General features: G+C 37.4%; 1 protein-coding gene across 1 annotated transcript; it reads left to right on the forward strand.

Moving 5' to 3' along the window:
- Positions 1 to 1,775: 1,775 nt before the first annotated feature.
- RRH (retinal pigment epithelium-derived rhodopsin homolog) lies at positions 1,776 to 16,500 on the forward strand. The gene is made up of 7 exons (XM_007191029.2): positions 1,776 to 1,881; positions 7,323 to 7,513; positions 9,042 to 9,141; positions 9,681 to 9,834; positions 10,760 to 10,928; positions 14,900 to 15,078; positions 16,386 to 16,500. Exons 1-7 carry the CDS (start codon positions 1,776 to 1,778, stop codon positions 16,498 to 16,500), a joined length of 1,014 nt encoding a protein of 337 aa, XP_007191091.2.
- The last annotated feature ends 2,438 nt before the right edge of the window (positions 16,501 to 18,938 follow it).

Below are 18,938 nucleotides of genomic sequence, written 5' to 3' on the forward strand. Positions count from 1 at the left end.
GCTTCTCCTTTGTCTTGGATGTGGGGTATCTTTTTTGGTGAGTTCCAGTGTCTTCCTGTCAATGATTGTTCAGCAGTTAGTTGTGATTCCAGTGCTCTCACAAGAGGGAGTGAGAGCACGTCCTTCTACTCCGCCATCTTGAACCAATCTCTCCTCTTCAGTTCTTATAAATAGAAATAATTATTTCTGGAAAATTTAAATGGGTACTACAACTAACTAGGCATAATCCATTACAGAAAAGGAAGGGAGTATGAACCAAAGTAAACTCAAAAAATTTTGAGTGAATGGTGAATGCAAAAACAAAGAAAAAAGAGAAAGACTTAAAACCTAACAACCCATAGATTTTTAAAAGGGAGAGGTTATCTTAGGTATTATGTTCATTGCTTTAGGGTCATTTGAAAATATTTTGATACTGGAATACTAAAAAGATTCACTTTCCTAGTATAGATGCACTTCCGAATATTTCATTACATTTATAAAAATTTGATTACTAGTAGCTATGGTATCTGGGACAGATTGACCAACCTGATTTCAACTTCTTCAGTTTACATATGTGTATAACTGAAAATTGAGGCAAAAGGATTATCCAGTCCCTTCTTGCTGTGCCATTCTAAGATTTATAAAATTAAATTAAGTGGGTAAATATAGCCCTCTAGTGGTTCTCTTATATGCTTACACTGTTAACTTTGGTGCATCTAGCACTTCTCTAAAGTTACTGATTTTTAGAAATTCACTATTGAGAAGAATCAGATTTTTATAATATTACATGGCATAAAGAATATGAGGAAAAAAGGTATAGGGATACATTATTCTAACAATAAGTGTTCATATTAGATTGTCACCCACTTATGTTACCCACTTTTGGAGTTATAACAAGATAATCCAGAATATTAGAATTGCCCTGTAGTTTACAAGATGAATTATTGAATCTAGATACTTTGCTGGTGCATGCTATGATTATTACCAGATTAACTACTTGTGCATATCAAAGTGTAGGGTAAATGAACTGAGGTGAATTGTGAAGTAGATCATGCTATATCCATGCTTTATTGACCTGGAATTTATGGTATGGCTTTAGAGGAAAACAAATTACAGAATGATTTTATATATACATAGCTCCCCATTTTTTGAAAAGAATGAAAAAAAAAGCCTCAAACAGTTGTATAAATATATGTTTCTATAAGCAAAGTAAAGCAGAATATACACCGGACAATATTATTACCATTAGGGGAATAAAATTTGGAAGGATGGGAGAGATTACTTCTTTACTTATCTCTAATGATTTAAATTGTTATGGAAAAAACAAAAGGAATTGAAATGGAAAACTTGAAAGGGTCAAACAGAAAACAGGGACCTTAATCTGAATAGTTTTAGAGGACTAAGGCTGGCTCTTAATTTTGAAACTGATTTCCAGCAGAAATCAGTTAAGTCAGGTCCTGATCTGATTTTCTGAGTTTGTTTATTGTTTAAATGTGATGTGTGCACTTGGTAATCTCCTTGGATATAAAGCTGATGCCCTAATTGGTTAAAATGTGTGTTGCTTGTTATTTCTCTTTATTTTGCTAATAAGCTTTTCTCTTGTTCTGGGAATTAAAAATCCTTTCCTCTTTAGCCCAATTAAATTTGTTAAGGGAGGGCCTCTATGAAAAGGCCCTTCTTTGAGGTCTTTAAGTGGAAATGATTGGTTCTGAAAATTCTTCCCTAGGTGGCTTTTGAAACATTTCATAGATATTGAAGGCCCATTATGAAGGCTATCTTGATATCTTCCCTCCAAAATGCTAAGGAATAATTTAGGCAACAGTTCAGACTCTAAAAATGAAGACGGCTTGGCCTTTTCACAGACTGAACACAATATTGTTGCAGCTTACTTGATTACGGCAGGTATGGATGTTTACTCCATTAACAGTTACTTTGTTTTTGAATAAGTGAAGAAAAGCAGAGGTTTTCAGCATAAGGTAGTAGAAAAAGCATGGGTTCAGAGATAATGTTTCAAGTTCTATATTGTTGGCCAACCTTGACAAGTCACTTATCCTTTCTCAGTTGGGGTGCTCATGTGATAAATAAGGATGATAATACTTGCTCTACTTCCTGGCTGTAAGTATCAAAAAGAGAATGTAGGTGAAAGAATAAATGGAAACATTAATGGTGGTTAATATAACAAGTTATTTTGAATATTGATAGGCAGTGAGAGCCGTGAAATGGGGCTGAGGAAAGTTTTCTATAAAATGAGTAATTATCCATATATTTGGTTATTACATTGTCAAATTAAGTTTTTATTGGGGAATAGTGTGCACCATGACAAAAATGTATTTTTATAGCATTTACTATTCTCATACATACTTTCTGTAGTGTTGTCCTTGGTGGTGGAATCTAGTTTAGATCGAAAGATCCTGGAAAGAAAATTAAAGTCGTAAAAAGAGAGAACAGAGTGTATTGTCACTGAGGACAGAGTTTGAAAATTGAGCTCATTTTCCAATGCTGTACTGGAAAACTGAGCTTTGGTTTTCATTTTTTAGTATCTTTGCAACAGTGAGCAAGTTTTTTGTTTTTCCATTTTCATATCTGTAAAATGGGGATAAGAATAAGCTACTGTCACAATTGTTTTGAAGAGTAAAATTAAATAATGTACAAATATACCTAAATGATATATACAGTATATGTTGGACAAATGTTTCTTTCTCCCCACATACACACACTCATTGATGCATATATTGGATTAAGATAAAGACTTGTTGGCTGAAAAAAAGGGATGAGGAAATTGACAATAGAAGTTCTCTGATTACCTTTTTTATGTATAGGTTGAATTGTGGTATTAATTTTATGCTTAGCAGTCACTTCATTTTCAACTTTATGCTTAGTAATGAGTTTTAGAAGTAACTTTTATTATTTTTTGGATTGACTTATGAAAATTTTCAAATATATTCAAAAGTAGAGTAAAAACATAACAAATCCTACTGTACCCAGTTTATTCTTTATAATTGCTTAGTTTCCCCATAATTCAGAGTATTACTTCTGTGATAGAAAATGTGGTTCCTAACTTTTTCATTTGAATACCTCTGTATGATAAGCACTGGATAAGTTCTGTTTTCTTTTTGTTTTGTTTTTTTTTTTGGCGTTGCAACAGAAACGAGAAAACAATATGCTACTTAAAGAGATAAGCTCCTTATCACAATTACATAGAAGTACTTTGTATACAAACTTTTGGTTTAGTTAGTTTTTGGTAGATGACCAAGAAAAGCTATCTTTTTTGATCTGGTTACAAAAGAAGCATGCAAAGAAATTTTCCTGCTAAGAAAATATTCTTGCTGGTTCTTATCCCTGTAACAGTAACAGTAATAGTAATAGTAATAGTAATCTTACTATGATGACAATGATGACTTCTACTAGAATTACTATTACTACTGCTACTACTACTCCAACCACCACCACCACCGCTACTACTACTGCTACCACTACTAATGTTATTATTGGAATACTTGGTATATACCAAGCACTGTTCTAAATATTTACATGTACAGAATAATTCATCCTTATGCTAATTCAGTAAGTAAATTTTATTTTCCCTGTTTACAGATAAAGAGTTTAAATAACTTTCCCAACACACACATCTACTAAGTAGCTACGCCAGGATTTGAACTCAGGTATTTCGACTCTAGAACCCTCAGGTATAACCACAAGGATCAGTTTTATCAATACTATGAGTACGTGTTGTTTGTTTGTGTTTTTAGTAGATGAACTGAAGGGAGCATATCTAACTTCTTTATGCTTTTGTTCAAACGTTTATTGTTCTTTGGACCCCCAATCCCTCCCTTTAACAAAACTCACTTAAATGTCCAAATCGAAACCAAAACTATGAGGAAAAGAATTTAGTCAAAGCGTTTATTTCATTTGTTACTTTTACCAAGAGCCTATTTAGATTTTTCATTTTAAATTTAATTTTTAGTTTAATATTTCTCTTAGATTGTAACTCTTACAAACGTTACCAACTTGAGCACTCTCCCTTTCTCCAGTTAATGCTGGGGAGCAAGAGGGCATGGCAAATTAAGGATCTGAAATAGATTCATTATGGGTGACTTGTAGGATGAAGCATGAGAGATACTAGGCTGAGAGGATGGCTGTGTACCAGCTAATGAAAGACCTAAGCCATAAAGGCGATAGGGGAATCACTGAATGACATGATCCAATTTGTATTTTAGAAATGCGCTGTAGTGGTAGCTAAGAGACCAGGTAGGTGGCCCCTGTGTGATTAAGATTAAAAAGACTTCTGAGGAGGAAGTAGTAGCATTGGAGATAGAAATAGACACATTCAAGAGCTAGAAGTTAGAATTGATGGTTGGATGTGGAGACTGGGGGAGAAGGTGAGGGAGCATCAAAGATGACATCTAGGTTTCTTTCCTGGGCCACTGGATAGATGGTGAAGCTATTCATCAAGATGGGAGCACATCTGGGGAAGAACATGTTTGGGTCAAGAGAGAAAATCTCTGGGTTCTGTTTGAGAGAAGTCCCGTAAAAAGCTGCACACATGAGTTTGAATTTTATGAGGTTGATCTGGAAAGTAACAGCATATACCCTTGAATCTGTGTGAAATCACTGAGTGTATATTGAATGTGAAAAGAAAGAAGGTCCAGGACAGAAACTTGGACAATGCATATATTTAATAAGGTAGACATGAAGAAAGAAAGGCCAGGAAGTAGATTAAGAAGGATCTGCCAAAGAGATTGGAGGAGAGCCACAGAAACCAAGGGGAAATTAACTGAACATAGACCTAAGTACTAAATGATCTATTGTCTACTCATTAGAAAACACCTACAGCTAGGAAGTAAAGCAGAGTGCTTGAGACAGCTGCAGAGAAAATAGAAAAAGGGCTAAATTGATTACCTCATTCTCCCTGTTATATCTAAAACCGCCCCCAAAGCACAATTACTTTATTCTGGTTGCATACTTGGTAGGCAACAATTTACTGCACTGTGCTTTTACCTGACTTAAAAATCATCAAATCTGTAACTAGCCCAGAAAGATTCTTCAATTCACTAAACTTTTTGGAGCTACAGTACTAGATGCAAAAATATTGAGCCAGGGGCTTCCCTGGTGGCTCAGTGGTTGAGAATCTGCCTGCCAATGCAGGGGACACGGGTTCGAGCCCTGGTCTGGGAAGATCCCACATGCCGCGGAGCGACTAGGCCTGTGAGCCACAATTACTGAGCCTGCGCGTTTGGAGCCTGTGCTCTGCAACAAGAGAGGCCGCGATAGTGAGAGGCCTGCGCACCGCGATGAAGAGTGGCCCCTGCTTGCCACAACTAGAGAAAGCCCTCACACAGAAACGAAGACCTAACACAACCATAAATAAATAAATAAACAAATAAAATTAAAAAACAAGAAAAGCTTACTCTGCCAGCCACAGGAGTGGTGGGAGATAAGAGGTAGGGTTGCCAGAATTAACAAAATAAAAATACAGGAATTAAAAAAAAAAATTGAGCCAAAGAATCATCAAATTTGATATCATTGTGCCTTAATTATGCTTGCAGGAGTAATAGACATTCAGCAATATGAGTTTTAGTTGTCCGTTTATTAAATAAATCTGCTATATGTCATATATATAACATAGAAATGATTAGAAGCCTAAAATCTACACAGGAAGACTAGGCATATATGGATTAAATAATATAGCATCACATAAGATAAAGTATAATATAAACAAGTACTTTGAGAATTTAGAGAAGAGAGGATACTATGCGAAGGACAAGTCTTTGGGGTAGAATTGGCCTTGAACAGAATTTTGAAGGGTAGCATTTGGAAAGGTAGAGGAAAGGAGTAGGGTGTTCCAAGTGGGAGAAATGAAAGTCGAAATTTACCACAAGCCTGGTGCATTTGATAAATAATTAGATGGAGGGCTTGTTTGACAAGTGTGACAATTTGCTTAGAGAGGGTAAAAACAGATTGAGGCAAGGAGTCTGGAATACCAGGCTGGGACATATGGACTTTATCCCTCAGACGTTGGGGTGTATTGGAGGTTTTGAGAAGAGCCTTGGTTAATTCTATGTTATAGAAAGTTTATTCTGCCAGCAGCATGCAGGAGGAAAGAACAGGAACCTGGAAGATTAGTATAACAGGATGTTGAATGGAAGTTTTGACCAAGGTGCCAAGATATAATAGAAGTTCTTCCTTAGCTGATACATTTGGGTGTTGGTGCTTGGAAACCTTCCCTCTCTCCGGCAATAGCTGGAGCTGATCACCAGAGTTCTCTTCATGATGGTGAACACCACTCTGTTCCTTTTGTTCCTTACCCCTCCCTTAGCCCTTAGGAATCTGGTAATAGCTCTAGCCTCTCTCAGCTGTTAGGACCTAATATGGCCCACATCTGGCTTATGGGAAATGTGTGCATCCTTTGTTGCATGTAGGGAGTGTTAAACAGGCTAACATGCACATCGAGTCCACTCAACAATATTTCTTGTTGTAAATGAATACACTGGCATTCAGATTAAGAAGTTCAGTCATCAGTCTACCTGAATCCAGCCAATTCTGGGGCACCGACAACATTGAGTTTCTGGACCTGCAGGGCTAGGAGTCGGATCCCAGGCTGTGGAGACTTGACTAGGGTGATATGGCCTGTGAGGCTTCTCAGTGGACCTGAAAGCCAGTCCGACTTCCTCTCTGGATAGCCAAACCTTGCAGTGTGCATTCTTCTATAGGTGTGTGTGTTTGTGTGTGTGTGTGTGTGTAATGAAGAATTTAGATTTGAACATGTTGAGTTTCAAGTGATATTGAAACAGTCATATGATCTTACATACTGTAGATGCTTAATAAATGTTTAATGGCAATGAATTGTATGAAAAAGGATGCGGGACTGGAGCATATTTCAGGGATGGAAAGTGACAGAAATACTGTTAGGATAGAATGATAGCTGAGGCTTGAGAAACTGTAGAGAAAGGAGAGCCTCAGGCTTCAGGAAGGAGGATGAGAAAATTAAGCTGCCAAAGGAGATTGTATGATCATATGTATATCCTAAAAATCAGTGGTGGTGGTATCATGACATGCAAGGGAATAATATCAAGGATAGAGTGATCAATAGTGATGACATTAACACCAGTCTTTGGTGCTGGTTTATGCAATTGGTAGATTCTTTGTGCTTTAATTTTTATATTTCTATTTCACAAAAGGGCTGTGAAGATATTACAACTAGCTTGAAGAATAGCTGAAGCTCTTCAAATAAACAAACCAAAACGGATTTGCTATATTTTTGAAGGAGCTTAAATATTTAATTTGATTCTACTTTTACACATTCAAATTAAACAAAATGTGTGTTTTTTTGTTTATGTTCTCAGGTATGATAAGTGTTCTCAGCAACATAATAGTTCTGGGCATCTTCATTAAGTACAAGGAGCTTCGGACACCCACAAATGCAATTATCATTAACTTGGCTGTTACTGATATAGGGGTCAGTAGCATTGGCTACCCCATGTCTGCTGCTTCAGATCTGCATGGAAGTTGGAAGTTTGGATATGCAGGATGTCAGGTATTGGAGATCTTTAGAATCAAAGCAAAATAAAGTAGATTAAGAAAATGTACATTTAAATGTCTTTAAAAAATCCCAAGGGTTTCAATCAAATAAGATTATGTAGAATAATAGATATGGTGCTCTTAATAAAAATGGCTTCAGGAGTGACTGGGAAATATATTCTTTAATAAGAGAAATGAAATCAGTCACCATCATTATATTTTCAAAATTTCCCCAACTCATAGGAAGAAACTAAACTAACAAAAAATTAGCAGTCAGCTAGAGAAGAAAAGTGAACATTTGCATATTCAAATAAAAACTTGCATATTGCAAATTCAAAAACAAATACTCTGCTTTCATTTGAAACAATAAAATATTTAATGACTATGTCATAATATCTAAGTAATGTAGTTAAACTACATGTTGCTGATTTTTTTCTATGGAAAGTTCTCCATGAGAATTGCTGGTGAATATATCTACTATGATTTTTACTGACAAGAAAATAAATTAATATTAATTTGCATTAATGACTTTTGGCCTAATTTTTTAAAACAGCTATTTTAAGCTATAAAACTATAGAGAATAAAATGAAAAGAGCAGAGAGTAGTGAATACCCATGTGTGCACCAACCAGTTTTGTCAAATCTTAATGTTTTGCAATATGTGCTTCAGGTTGTTTGGGGTTTTTAAAAATTTTTTTCTTTTTTTTCTCTGGCTGCACCGTGTGGCTTGGCTTGCGGGATCTTAGTTCCCCGACCAGGGATGGAACCCAGGCCCCATCAGTGAAAGCACCGAGTCCTAACCACTGGACTGCCAGAGAATTCCCTGTTTCCAATTTTTTTAAACCACAAACAAGGCTTCAATAAATTGTTCTCATACATGTCTTTTTCTGCAATGTGTGAAGGTTTAGATACATTACTAGGAAAGAAATGGTTTGGTTGTAGATAATGTTTATCTTCAATTTTATCAGATGTGGACAAATTTCTCTCCAAAATGGTTGTGCCAGTTGCTAGAACTTCTGTTACTCCACATTTTCTCCAACACTTGGGGTTGTCAGACTTTTGAATTTGTAGCATTTTGATGGTTATAAAATAGTATCTTATAATTTGCATTTCTTTCAAGATTTAATGTGATTGTACATCTTATGTCATAAACATGCAGGTTTCCTCTTGTGTGAATAGCCCATTTTTCTGTTTGTCTTTTTCCCCTGTTGAATTGTCTGTCTTCTGAATAGCGGTCTTTTGTTGGTTTATGCATTGCACTTAATTTATGGTTTGTTTTTGCACTCCACAGAGTATGTATAGAAGTTTTACTTTAAGCCTTAACATTTTTTAAAAAGTTTATTTTAATTAATGAAGTCTCAAAACATTTTCTATAAATGCCTTTATTAAACCACTTATAATTTGACAATAGATGATATATTTTAAAATTAGTAAAATAAAAAACACTCAGTGTATTTAAAATATATTTTAGCAATGGGATAAAAGTGTAAATGTCTCTTGGGAGGATGTGTAGCATGGTGGAATCTTTCCAATTTTGATCTTCAGATTTATGCTGGATTGAATATCTTTTTTGGAATGGCAAGTATTGGATTGCTCACAGTTGTGGCTGTGGATCGATACCTGACCATCTGCTGTCCTGATGCAGGTACAGCACTTTTCTCAGCTTTCTCAATGAACCCATTTTTGCCTAAGTACTGCTCGATACCCATTCACTTCAAAATGTAAATGTAATGGCTTGCAACATGGTCAGTCATATTTCTCTGATAATCCTTGACTGAAAGTTTCAGTGATTTTCTATTATACCTAGAATAAAACCCAAATTTCATAACACAGCCTCCAAGGTCCCACGCATTCTGGCCCCTGGCTACCTTTCCAGTGTGGTCTGGGGTCCTCTTACTTTGGGGTACTAGCCAAATCCTTTCCCACTTTGGGGTCTTGGTAAATGCTATTTCCCTAGTGTTTCTCCATTTCTATCCTCTGACTGATCATTTTATCATTCAGGTTTCAGCTTAAATGTCATTTTTTTTTTCAGAATGTGAATTCATGTAGATAGGCTTTGTGTGAACTAAAGTGCTCTGTGAAGAATCTATTTGATGACAACTTTGAATAATCAGTTAAAACAAAATGAAGATATGAATCACATCATTGGGAAATGACTTTGATGTTCCATATGTTTGTTAATAGGAAGAAGAATGACCACCAACACTTACATCAGCATGATTCTGGGGGCCTGGATCAATGGCCTCTTTTGGGCTTTGATGCCTATTGTTGGGTGGGCTAGTTATGCCCCAGATCCTACTGGGGCCACCTGTACCATAAACTGGCGGAAAAACGATGTGTAAGAGACATGTTTACACTTTATAATCAAATGCTTCTAGTGTAGACATTTTCTCACCATTTCAAATTTAAGGTCAGATCAAATGTTTCTCATACAGAGATGACAAAGAGCTTCCTTGGTATAGATGATATGATTACAGCAGAGATGAATTGAGAAAAGTGAATTATGCTTATTTGCAAGGAAAGGCCATCCAGCTCCCCTTGTCCCCTGCTCTGTTCCTTCCTCTATCTTCTGGCAGCAAAGGTGAAACAGAGAATCCTTCCAATAGCCGCACCTTAGAGGTAGGACCTGATGGGGAAAAGGAGAGTTAGTGGAGCTAGACAGTGTGCAGATCTGGCAAAAGTCCAGGCTTCCTTTTCTAGATGATCTGGTGATAAAGCATCTCCTGAGAATTACGCAGCAAAAGCACAGTCACTGCGAGGATTTGCTTGCTCATCAGTGATGCTTTTCTATATTTACCAGGGAAAAGGGGGTAATTTAGTTTATTAAAGGAAATGAAAGGTTATGAAGAAAAGCAAATAGAAAATTTCTAGCTCTCAAACTAAATCTAAAACTTTTTAGATTTAGTGCAAGGTCAAAAAATAAATATTTTAGACTTTACAGGCAAGACTGTCTCCATTGCAACTACTCAACTCTGCCTGTGATAGCAGCCCTAGACTGTATGTAATGAATGTGGTTCCAATAAAGTTTTATTTACAAAGACAGGCGACAGGCTGGATTTGGCCCACAGGTCATAGTTTGCCAACCCCTAGTCCAAATGAACTCAAAGTCAAATGCACTTCCTAAGCTATTTAATAATATAATGACTGCTGGACAGTGCCAGTATTATTTCTGATAATTATCTTGTTTCCCTTACTCTATTTAGTATATTAAATGAGTAGTGATTTAATGTCATGATTTAATTATTTCCTTTTCTTACTTTCAGATCTTTTGTTTCTTACACCATGATGGTTGTTGCGATAAATTTTATTGTGCCCTTGATAATGATGTTTTACTGCTATTACCATGTCACTCGATCCATTAAACATCATGCTACTAGTAACTGCACTGGGTATCTCAACAGAGATTGGTCAGATCAGGTAGATGTAACAAAGGTAAGACATTAAAATCCTTAAAAAGGTTTTGTAATCAAGCTTTTACATGGACATGGTTCCTTGGCCCCTGCAGTCACCTCTCCCCAACTCCCGATTCTTACTCTCTGGCTCTTTTTTCTGGTGTTGGCCTCCATATTTCTAGGTGATGTGCTTATCTGCTGTTTTGGGTAATTTTTTTTTAAAATAAATTTATTTATTTATTTGTTTTTGGCTGCGTTGGGTCTTCATTGCTGCACGTGGGCTTTCTCTAGTTGCAGTGAGTGGGGGCTACTCTTTGTTGTGGTGTGCGGGCTTCTCATTGCAGTGGCTTCTCTTGTTGTGAGGCATGAGCTCTAGGCGCGCGGGCTCAGTAGTTGTGGCACATGGGCTTAGTTGCTCCGCAGCATGTGGGATCTTCCTGGACCAGGGCTCGAACCCATGTCCCCTGCATTGGCAGACGGATTCTTAACCACTGCGCCACCAGGGAAGCCCTGTTTTGGGTATTTTTCTTTGCTGTTACTTCTTGATTTCCTACTATAGACAAAGAAAATTTTTCTTATACCACCAACCTTTCCTACTCCTCCCCACCAACATTTATCTCTCATCTTCTCAGTAAAATGTTAATATTTGGTTAGATGAAGAGCCAATTTTACATTATTGTGATTATCTAAATTTTATTTATTGAAAATCTCTGTAAGACTCTATGATTTATATTTCTTTTTTTATACAACTTTTCCCCCTTTGGAGTTAACAATTCATTACTTTTCTCTTTCTCTTCCTCCGTTCATCTCTCTCCACTTCTCTTCTCTCCCTCTCTCTCTCTCTGTAGCTTTGCTGACTTTTCTGTGTACCTGTCACTAATTCATCTCTAAACTCTCCACCAGGAGCTTCAGTCTCCTCTTAGTATTTTCAAATACATCAGAGACTAGGTCGACTTTATCCTTTTCTTGGCGCTACCCTCCTGACACCCGCCAGATCTCTTGCTCTAGTCTACACTGGCTGTTCTTTAGGATGACTACCTAGGAAGCCAGCATCCCCACATCTCCTTTGTCACCAGCTGGGAATGCCTTTGGCCTGTCTCGTAGGTCAGATCTCCCGTTTTCTGGATTGCATGTCTTCCCTTTTTTTTTTGGTTAACTCCTTTACATTTGGTGTAACACATTCTCTAATAGAGTCCTGAGAAGATCACAAGGAAGTCAAATTTTTAAGATTTTGCATGCGTGAAAATGTCTTAATTCTACGATCATGTTTGACCGATTGTTTGCTTGGTATGGAATTCTAAGTAGAAAAAATGACTTACAAAGAATTTTGAAGGCATTACCCTATATAGTCTCTCAGTTTCAGGTGTCACTATTGAGAAGGCTGACAGCATTCCGGTGATCTGCATTCTCTCTGGAAGCTTGTGATTTTCTCTGTGTCTCCAGTTTTCTGAAATGTCACGCCGATATGCCTTGGTGTGGCTCTTTATTCACCCATGTGCTGGGTACTGGGTGAGTGCTTTCTATGTCGAGACTCAGGTCTTCCCTTCTGGGAGTTTCCTTGTATTATTTCTCTGGTGAGTTTCACCTCCCATTTTGTTTTCTCTGTTCTCTTTTTCTGGAACTCTTTTTATTTGAGTATTTAATCTCCTGGATTTGTCTTTTAATTTTCTTAAATATTCTCTCCTGCATTATTTCTGTTTTTTGTTTTGTTTTTATTTATTTATTTATTTTTGCCTGTGTTGGGTCTTCATTGCTACACGTGGGCTTTCTCTAGTTGCGGTGAGCAGGGGCTACTCTTTGTTGCAGAGCACGGGCTTTAGGCATGCAGGCTTCAGTAGTTGTGGTGCACGGGCTTAGTTGCTCTGCGGTATGTGGGATCTTCCCAGAGCAGGACTCGAACCCATGTCCTGTGCATTGGCAGGCGGATTCTTAACCACTGCACCACCAGGGAAGTCCCCTGTTTGTTTGTTTTTGTTTCTACTTTCTTCTTTTTTAAAAAAAATTTTTTTTGATGTGGACCATTTTTAAAGTCTTTATTGAATTTGTTACAATATTCCTTCTGTTTTATGTTTTGGTTTTTTGGCCGGGAGGCCTGTGGGATCTTAGCTCCCCAACCAGCGATCGAACCCACACCCCCTGCATTGGAAGGCGAAGTCTTAACCACTGGACTGCCAGGGAAGTCCCTGTTTCTACTTTCTGAGAGATTTCCTCAACCATGTCCAGGACTGGATTGGGTGAGAGTGAGGCTCAAGCCTGGGGTGCAAAATTTAAGCAGGCACCAAAAAGCTCAGTAATCATAAAAACAAGTAGTTAGTGCAGTATTTTAAAAAATCAAAATTTATGTAAAAAATCCACATTGAACAAAATATAAAATATTAAATAAAGACAGGATCTGACCCTGTACTTGCACAGTTCACCTTATTTACCTCACCCTTACCCTGGCTGACCATACATTTCAACCTTCCTATTGCATTTTTAAAATTCTGCTTTCACTTTTATAGATGAGATAGAAGCATTATTTTATACTCTGTACTTCTTTTTGATAGCGTCCTCTTCTTGTTTAATGCATGTGTATCTTCTCTCATTTCTGTGATGATATTGTGTATATATTTACATTTTCCTTCTGTTCATCACATTTTTTTTTCCCAAGTTCCTGCGCTGTTTTAGTCTCTGCCTGTCAGTTTGCGTGTTTCCTCAATGTATGGTGATCAATGACTGTCCCTGCATATTTAAGAGTGATGCGCTAAAAAGTTGATTGTGAGCTCTCGCTGTGCTCTTTCACTGGGATATGTCTTTGGACAGGGCGGGTTCTGATGATCTGTACCTCTGGGTATTTTCTTCTGGGCTGGTCAGTTTCCAAGGAGAGAAGATTCTTTCACCTTTCTGGGTAGGAGGTACAAGTCTGTGTACCCACATTCTCATGGCTCAGTGCAGGGAAGGGACAGCGTGCAGCCCCCCTCTTTTCAGGACAGTACGCCAGCTCTCAGCTGAGCCCAGTGTCCCCCAGTCCCAAGTTTCCCTGCTTTACCCTCTCTTACACTGACCCTTGGGATTCTTCTGGGGAGAGGGGGCTGTTTCCTAGCTGAATAGAGAGGGGATTCAGAAGTCTAACTGCTTCTTTTTGCAGATTTTAATGAGTTTTTGTGTTTTAGGTTCCAAGTGCAGCCCCACATTCAGAACTGTCACCTCCAATTCCTGAGACTTTCTGTAGTTCTGTGGAGTGGATTCATCTGTATCTGATTTTCCCTCATTCCTGGCTCCTTAAAATTAAAAAAGAATATTTAAAAAAAAATCATTCTCAGGTCTGATAAGTAATATGCCACTTGTCTAATGGTTATTCAATTTTAACTTTTACAAAGCTGCCTAATCTGTGGTTCTCAGGCCTTATGCGTTTATGTCTTTTTAAACCTTTTCTATCGTTTTAGTGGGCAATCAGGAGGGAGCAATGCACAATTATAATTTTTCATTCAAACAAAATGTAAGGGTAGCTTCTTTACAAAATTATCTGCACTGTACGTATTATATGTGATTTATTATATACCAAGCTCAAATGGCCTGTATGAGAATTCACTGAGCTCAATAGAGGACTTTTTTTTTTCTTCACATTGAGTTTAGAAAGTTAGAAAGTTGTTTTTTAGATTAGCAGATGAGAGTGAGGAAAAGAAAGCTCAACACCAGCAGTCCCTAGCACAGTTACTCCAAGTGGGCCAGGAGTGGGTCCTTCTGCCTGTCATCCAAGCCAGCTTTTGTATTCTCCCCAGCTCACCAAAAGAAAGAGGGCATTCTTTACATTCGTGCACCAGTCTGTCCATTTCACAAGCTCTTGTTATCATAGATGACCTCAGGCACATTAGCAAAGTATGAGGGGAAAAATTCAGTTTTTCCTCTGTGTCTTCAACAACATAAATTTATTCAAGTTCCAATCCAGATAATTTTTCATGCAGTTTAAGATACATTAGTTATTTTGATATTTTAGATATTGGGTGTGGCGAATATTGATTTCTTTTACAGATGTCTGTGATAATGATACTCATGTTCCTGGTGGCGTGGTCCCCTTATTCCATCGTGTGCTTATGGGCTTCTTTTGGTGACCCAAAGAAGATTCCTCCCTCAATGGCCATCCTAGCTCCACTGTTTGCAAAATCTTCTACATTCTACAATCCCTGTATTTATGTGATTGCTAATAAAAAGTAAGTTATGTCTAAAATGCTTCTCAACTAAAAAAAGCCTACACAGAAAGAATGTTAAAAAGGCAATGGATAATGTTCTAAAACTTTTGGGGAGGTAAGTGACAGAAACTCACTTCAGATGAATGTAAAAGTTATTTGGTTCATGCAACTTGAAAAGCATTTAGGACCTTAAATGTCTAGGGCTCCAGTTCTGTGACAGGCTCTTCCCACACAGAGGCGAGATAATCACGGGTAACTCAAGACCCAAGTTCCACAAGCTAAGCATCCCCAAATGTGAATTTCATCTCACATGGCTTTCTGGCAGAAGCTGCCCTGGATGGTCATTGGTGAGCTCAGCTTAGATCACATGGTTACCTCATTTAAAATACGTGGAATTGGTTTTGCAAAGAAGAGAGTAGTTCTATTACTGGAAAATGGACAAAGCAAGGCCACTTGGGCTCCCTAAGTGGGTAGCATAGTTGTATATTTACTAGGAGGAAGACATATCATTCAAATGCAGGAGAAAAATTCAGTGCTAACATAAAGGGCTTCAGGAGTGTGTAGTCACTCAGGATAGTCGAGAATCTTCCCCTTCCCCCTTTGTTGAGCCTCTGAGCAAGGATTTCTTTCCTGCCTCCTCAGTGAAGCTTAGACTACTTCATTTCCTGTTACTGCTTAAAGATGTAACAGTAGATGAACCAATCAATAGTAGATTGGGATGAACCAATCTACTGCGCTTAAATATTTGATCAGAAAAATCTCAGTAGAGGTGCAGTAATATGATCCTGGAATACCAATGTTGCTTCTATTACACTTATGTATTTATGCACATGTTAGGGAAAGCAACTTTAGCCACAGGTATATGAAGAAACATAAAAACTTTTTAGACCAAGCAGACCACATAAGAAGCATAAAGAACACATTTTAAATTCATAGTCTCTTGGTAGTTCTTTAGGAAAGGTCAGGCATTCTCAAGCTCCTCTTAATTTAAACTGGCCTTTGCTCAGAAGAACAAATGCATGAAATACACATCCTCAGTTCAAGTAAATAATTCCTTGCAAATGACGTTAGATGTACCATCTTAGACATAATTAGTGGTTTTTATTAAGTGTCTTCAATGTTAATAGTCAGTGGTGCACAAGTGGTCTTTAACTGTGTCATACACTTGATACATTGACCAAGGGTCTCAACAGCAGATGTTAAAGCTGGAAGCAGAAATTTATCTGGAGATGCCAGTTGGTAGTAGTGGCATCTTAGCCATGTTTGAGAGTACTCTAAAAGTGCCAGGTCCTCATGGGTAATGCCAGACTTTCCCTTTTTTATTGTAGGTTCCGGAGGGCGATACTTGCCATGTTCAAATGTCAGACTCACCAAGCAATGCCCGTGGCGAGTATCTTACCAATGGATGTACCCCAAAACCCACTGACTTCTGGAAAAGTCTGAAATAAGAGGAAAGCACACATTATCAAAACATTTGGTTTACTTTTTTTTTCAATGATTTAATTTCACTTAAAATCTGAGCCCATTTCAATCAAATGCAGACATAGAGGATTGTCCTAATAGACTGTAGATTTCTCACGTGTAGTGTATAAGTTCTTCTGCTGGTGCACTGGCCACTGTAGGGAATGTTTCATTGTTTCCTTATATGTAAACTTATTGCTTATCTCCTTTGGTTAATAGAGGCACATGAGATTAAGGCCTCTTCTCTTTCTCCCTATCATGGCATGTATTACGCTGTACCTGGTATCTTGCCTGGTCCCTCCATTAGATCAGAAGCAACTGCTATTTTAATGTTAGAATAAATTAATAATAATAATAAGTAATAGTCTTTAATAAATAATTACTGAAATGAGTTGTTGGATGTTCCCAGCTAGAATGGAAAACATTTTTAGCACTTCACAATTTAAAATTTAATGCAATTATTTATTAACAGTCTACTTAATAAAAATGATCAAATGAATATTAAGCACTATTGCTTTTAAATCACATCAGTCAATGCGCATATATATTTTATATAGCAATTTATCATCTGTGCATACTATTATGTGTTCTGCATTTTTAATTACTGTTTTCATGTGTATGTATTTCCATTTATTTGGCACTAGAAATAAGGTTAATCAGAGTGAGGGTTTTTGTATGTTTGTGGGTTTTTTCCTATCTTTTGTTTTATTGATGAAAAAATTAATCAATAGTCAGTGTAAGAAAGAAATGGAAAATTTTACTTGAGCCAACCTCAAGATTATATCCCAAGACACAGTCTTTCAGAAAGCTCTGAGGACTGTTCCAAAGAGGTAAGGTGGGAGGCCAGTATATAGTGCAATCAAGTACACATCTCGGTAGAAGGTTACTGCTACATGCAAGGAATAGATATCTTAGTTAATGTTTTTAGTGCTTTTCTAAGTTTGGGAAGATGCAAAAAACTGGGTTCATAAAATTTTCTCCTGAAAATGTCTAACTATGAGGGCTGGTTCAGCTAGTTTTCCCAGAGAACAAAGTGCCTCATCCTGATCTTCACCCTGAATTCCTTTCAGGGTGTACTGTAGGTCCACGACTGCAGTGCCTAATGACTTGATTCTTGTAGAACTGGATAGTGGGCAATATCTTTATTTTATAATCCCCTCCTTTTTGGTCATGATTTTGACCAAGGTTTGAGAGGCATTTCGTGACCAATTTGTCCCATGGTGCTAGGAATGCTCATTCCCAGTTCAAGCGAGGATTTTGTTGATAGGCCACTCAGTGTGCTATTACTGGACTAGGCCCTGTTAGCAGTAGCCAAAGCCTCTGGACCACCTGTCTTACTAGTTTGCTATGGTCCAGGAACTGATTCCTTCTTGTTGCTTCTTCCCATATCTAGAGTTACACTGTTACAGTCATTGATCTTATTGTAGAACTATATATTTGGTCAATTGTTTTAAGTTGTCTAGTCATAATTATTTTTATCAGAGGTTCAGTCACACATTTAGTAATGCAAGAAACAATAATCTTATAAAATAGGCTGAATAATGAAATGATGCTCAACATCACTAATCATTAGAGAAATGCAAATCAAAACTACAATGAGGTATCACCTCACACCAGTCAGAATAGCCATCATCAAAATATCTACAAACAATAAATGCTGGAGAGGGTGTGGAGAAAAGGGAACCCTCTTGCACTGTTGGTGGGAATGTTAATTGATACAGCCACTATGGAGAACAGTATGGAGGTTCCTTAAAAAACTAAAAATAGTGTGATGAATTGGGAGATTGGGATTGACATATATACACTAATAGTATAAAATGGATAACTAATAAGAACCTGCTGTATAAAAAAATAAATAAAATAAAATTCAAGACAAAAACAAAAACTAAAAATAGAACTACTATACGACCCAGCCATCCCACTACTGGGCATATACACTGAGAAAACCATAATTCAAAAAGAGTCATGTACCACAATGTTCATTGCAGCACTATTTACAATAGCTAGAACATGGAAGCAACCTAAGTGTCCATCGAGAGATGAATGGATAAAGAAGATGTGGCACATGTATACGATGGAATATTACTCAGCCATAAAAAGAAATGAAATTGAGTTATTTGTAGTGAGGTGGATGGACCTAGAATCTGTCATACAGAGTGAAGTAAGTCAGAAAGAGAAAAACAAATACCATATGCTAACACATATATATGGAATCTAAAAAAAAAAAAAAGGTTCTGAAGAACCTAGGGGCAGGACAGGAATAAAGACGCAGACGTAGAGAATGGACTTGAGGACACGGGGAGGGGGAAGTGTAAGTTGGGATGAAGTGAGAGAGTGGCATGGACATATATACACTACGAAATGTAAAATAGATAGCTAGTGGGAAGCAGCCTCATAGCACAGGGAGATCAGCTCGGTGC

The sequence above is a fragment of the Balaenoptera acutorostrata genome, chromosome 5, assembly GCF_949987535.1.
Source record: "Balaenoptera acutorostrata chromosome 5, mBalAcu1.1, whole genome shotgun sequence".
Lineage (NCBI taxonomy): Eukaryota > Metazoa > Chordata > Mammalia > Artiodactyla > Balaenopteridae > Balaenoptera > Balaenoptera acutorostrata.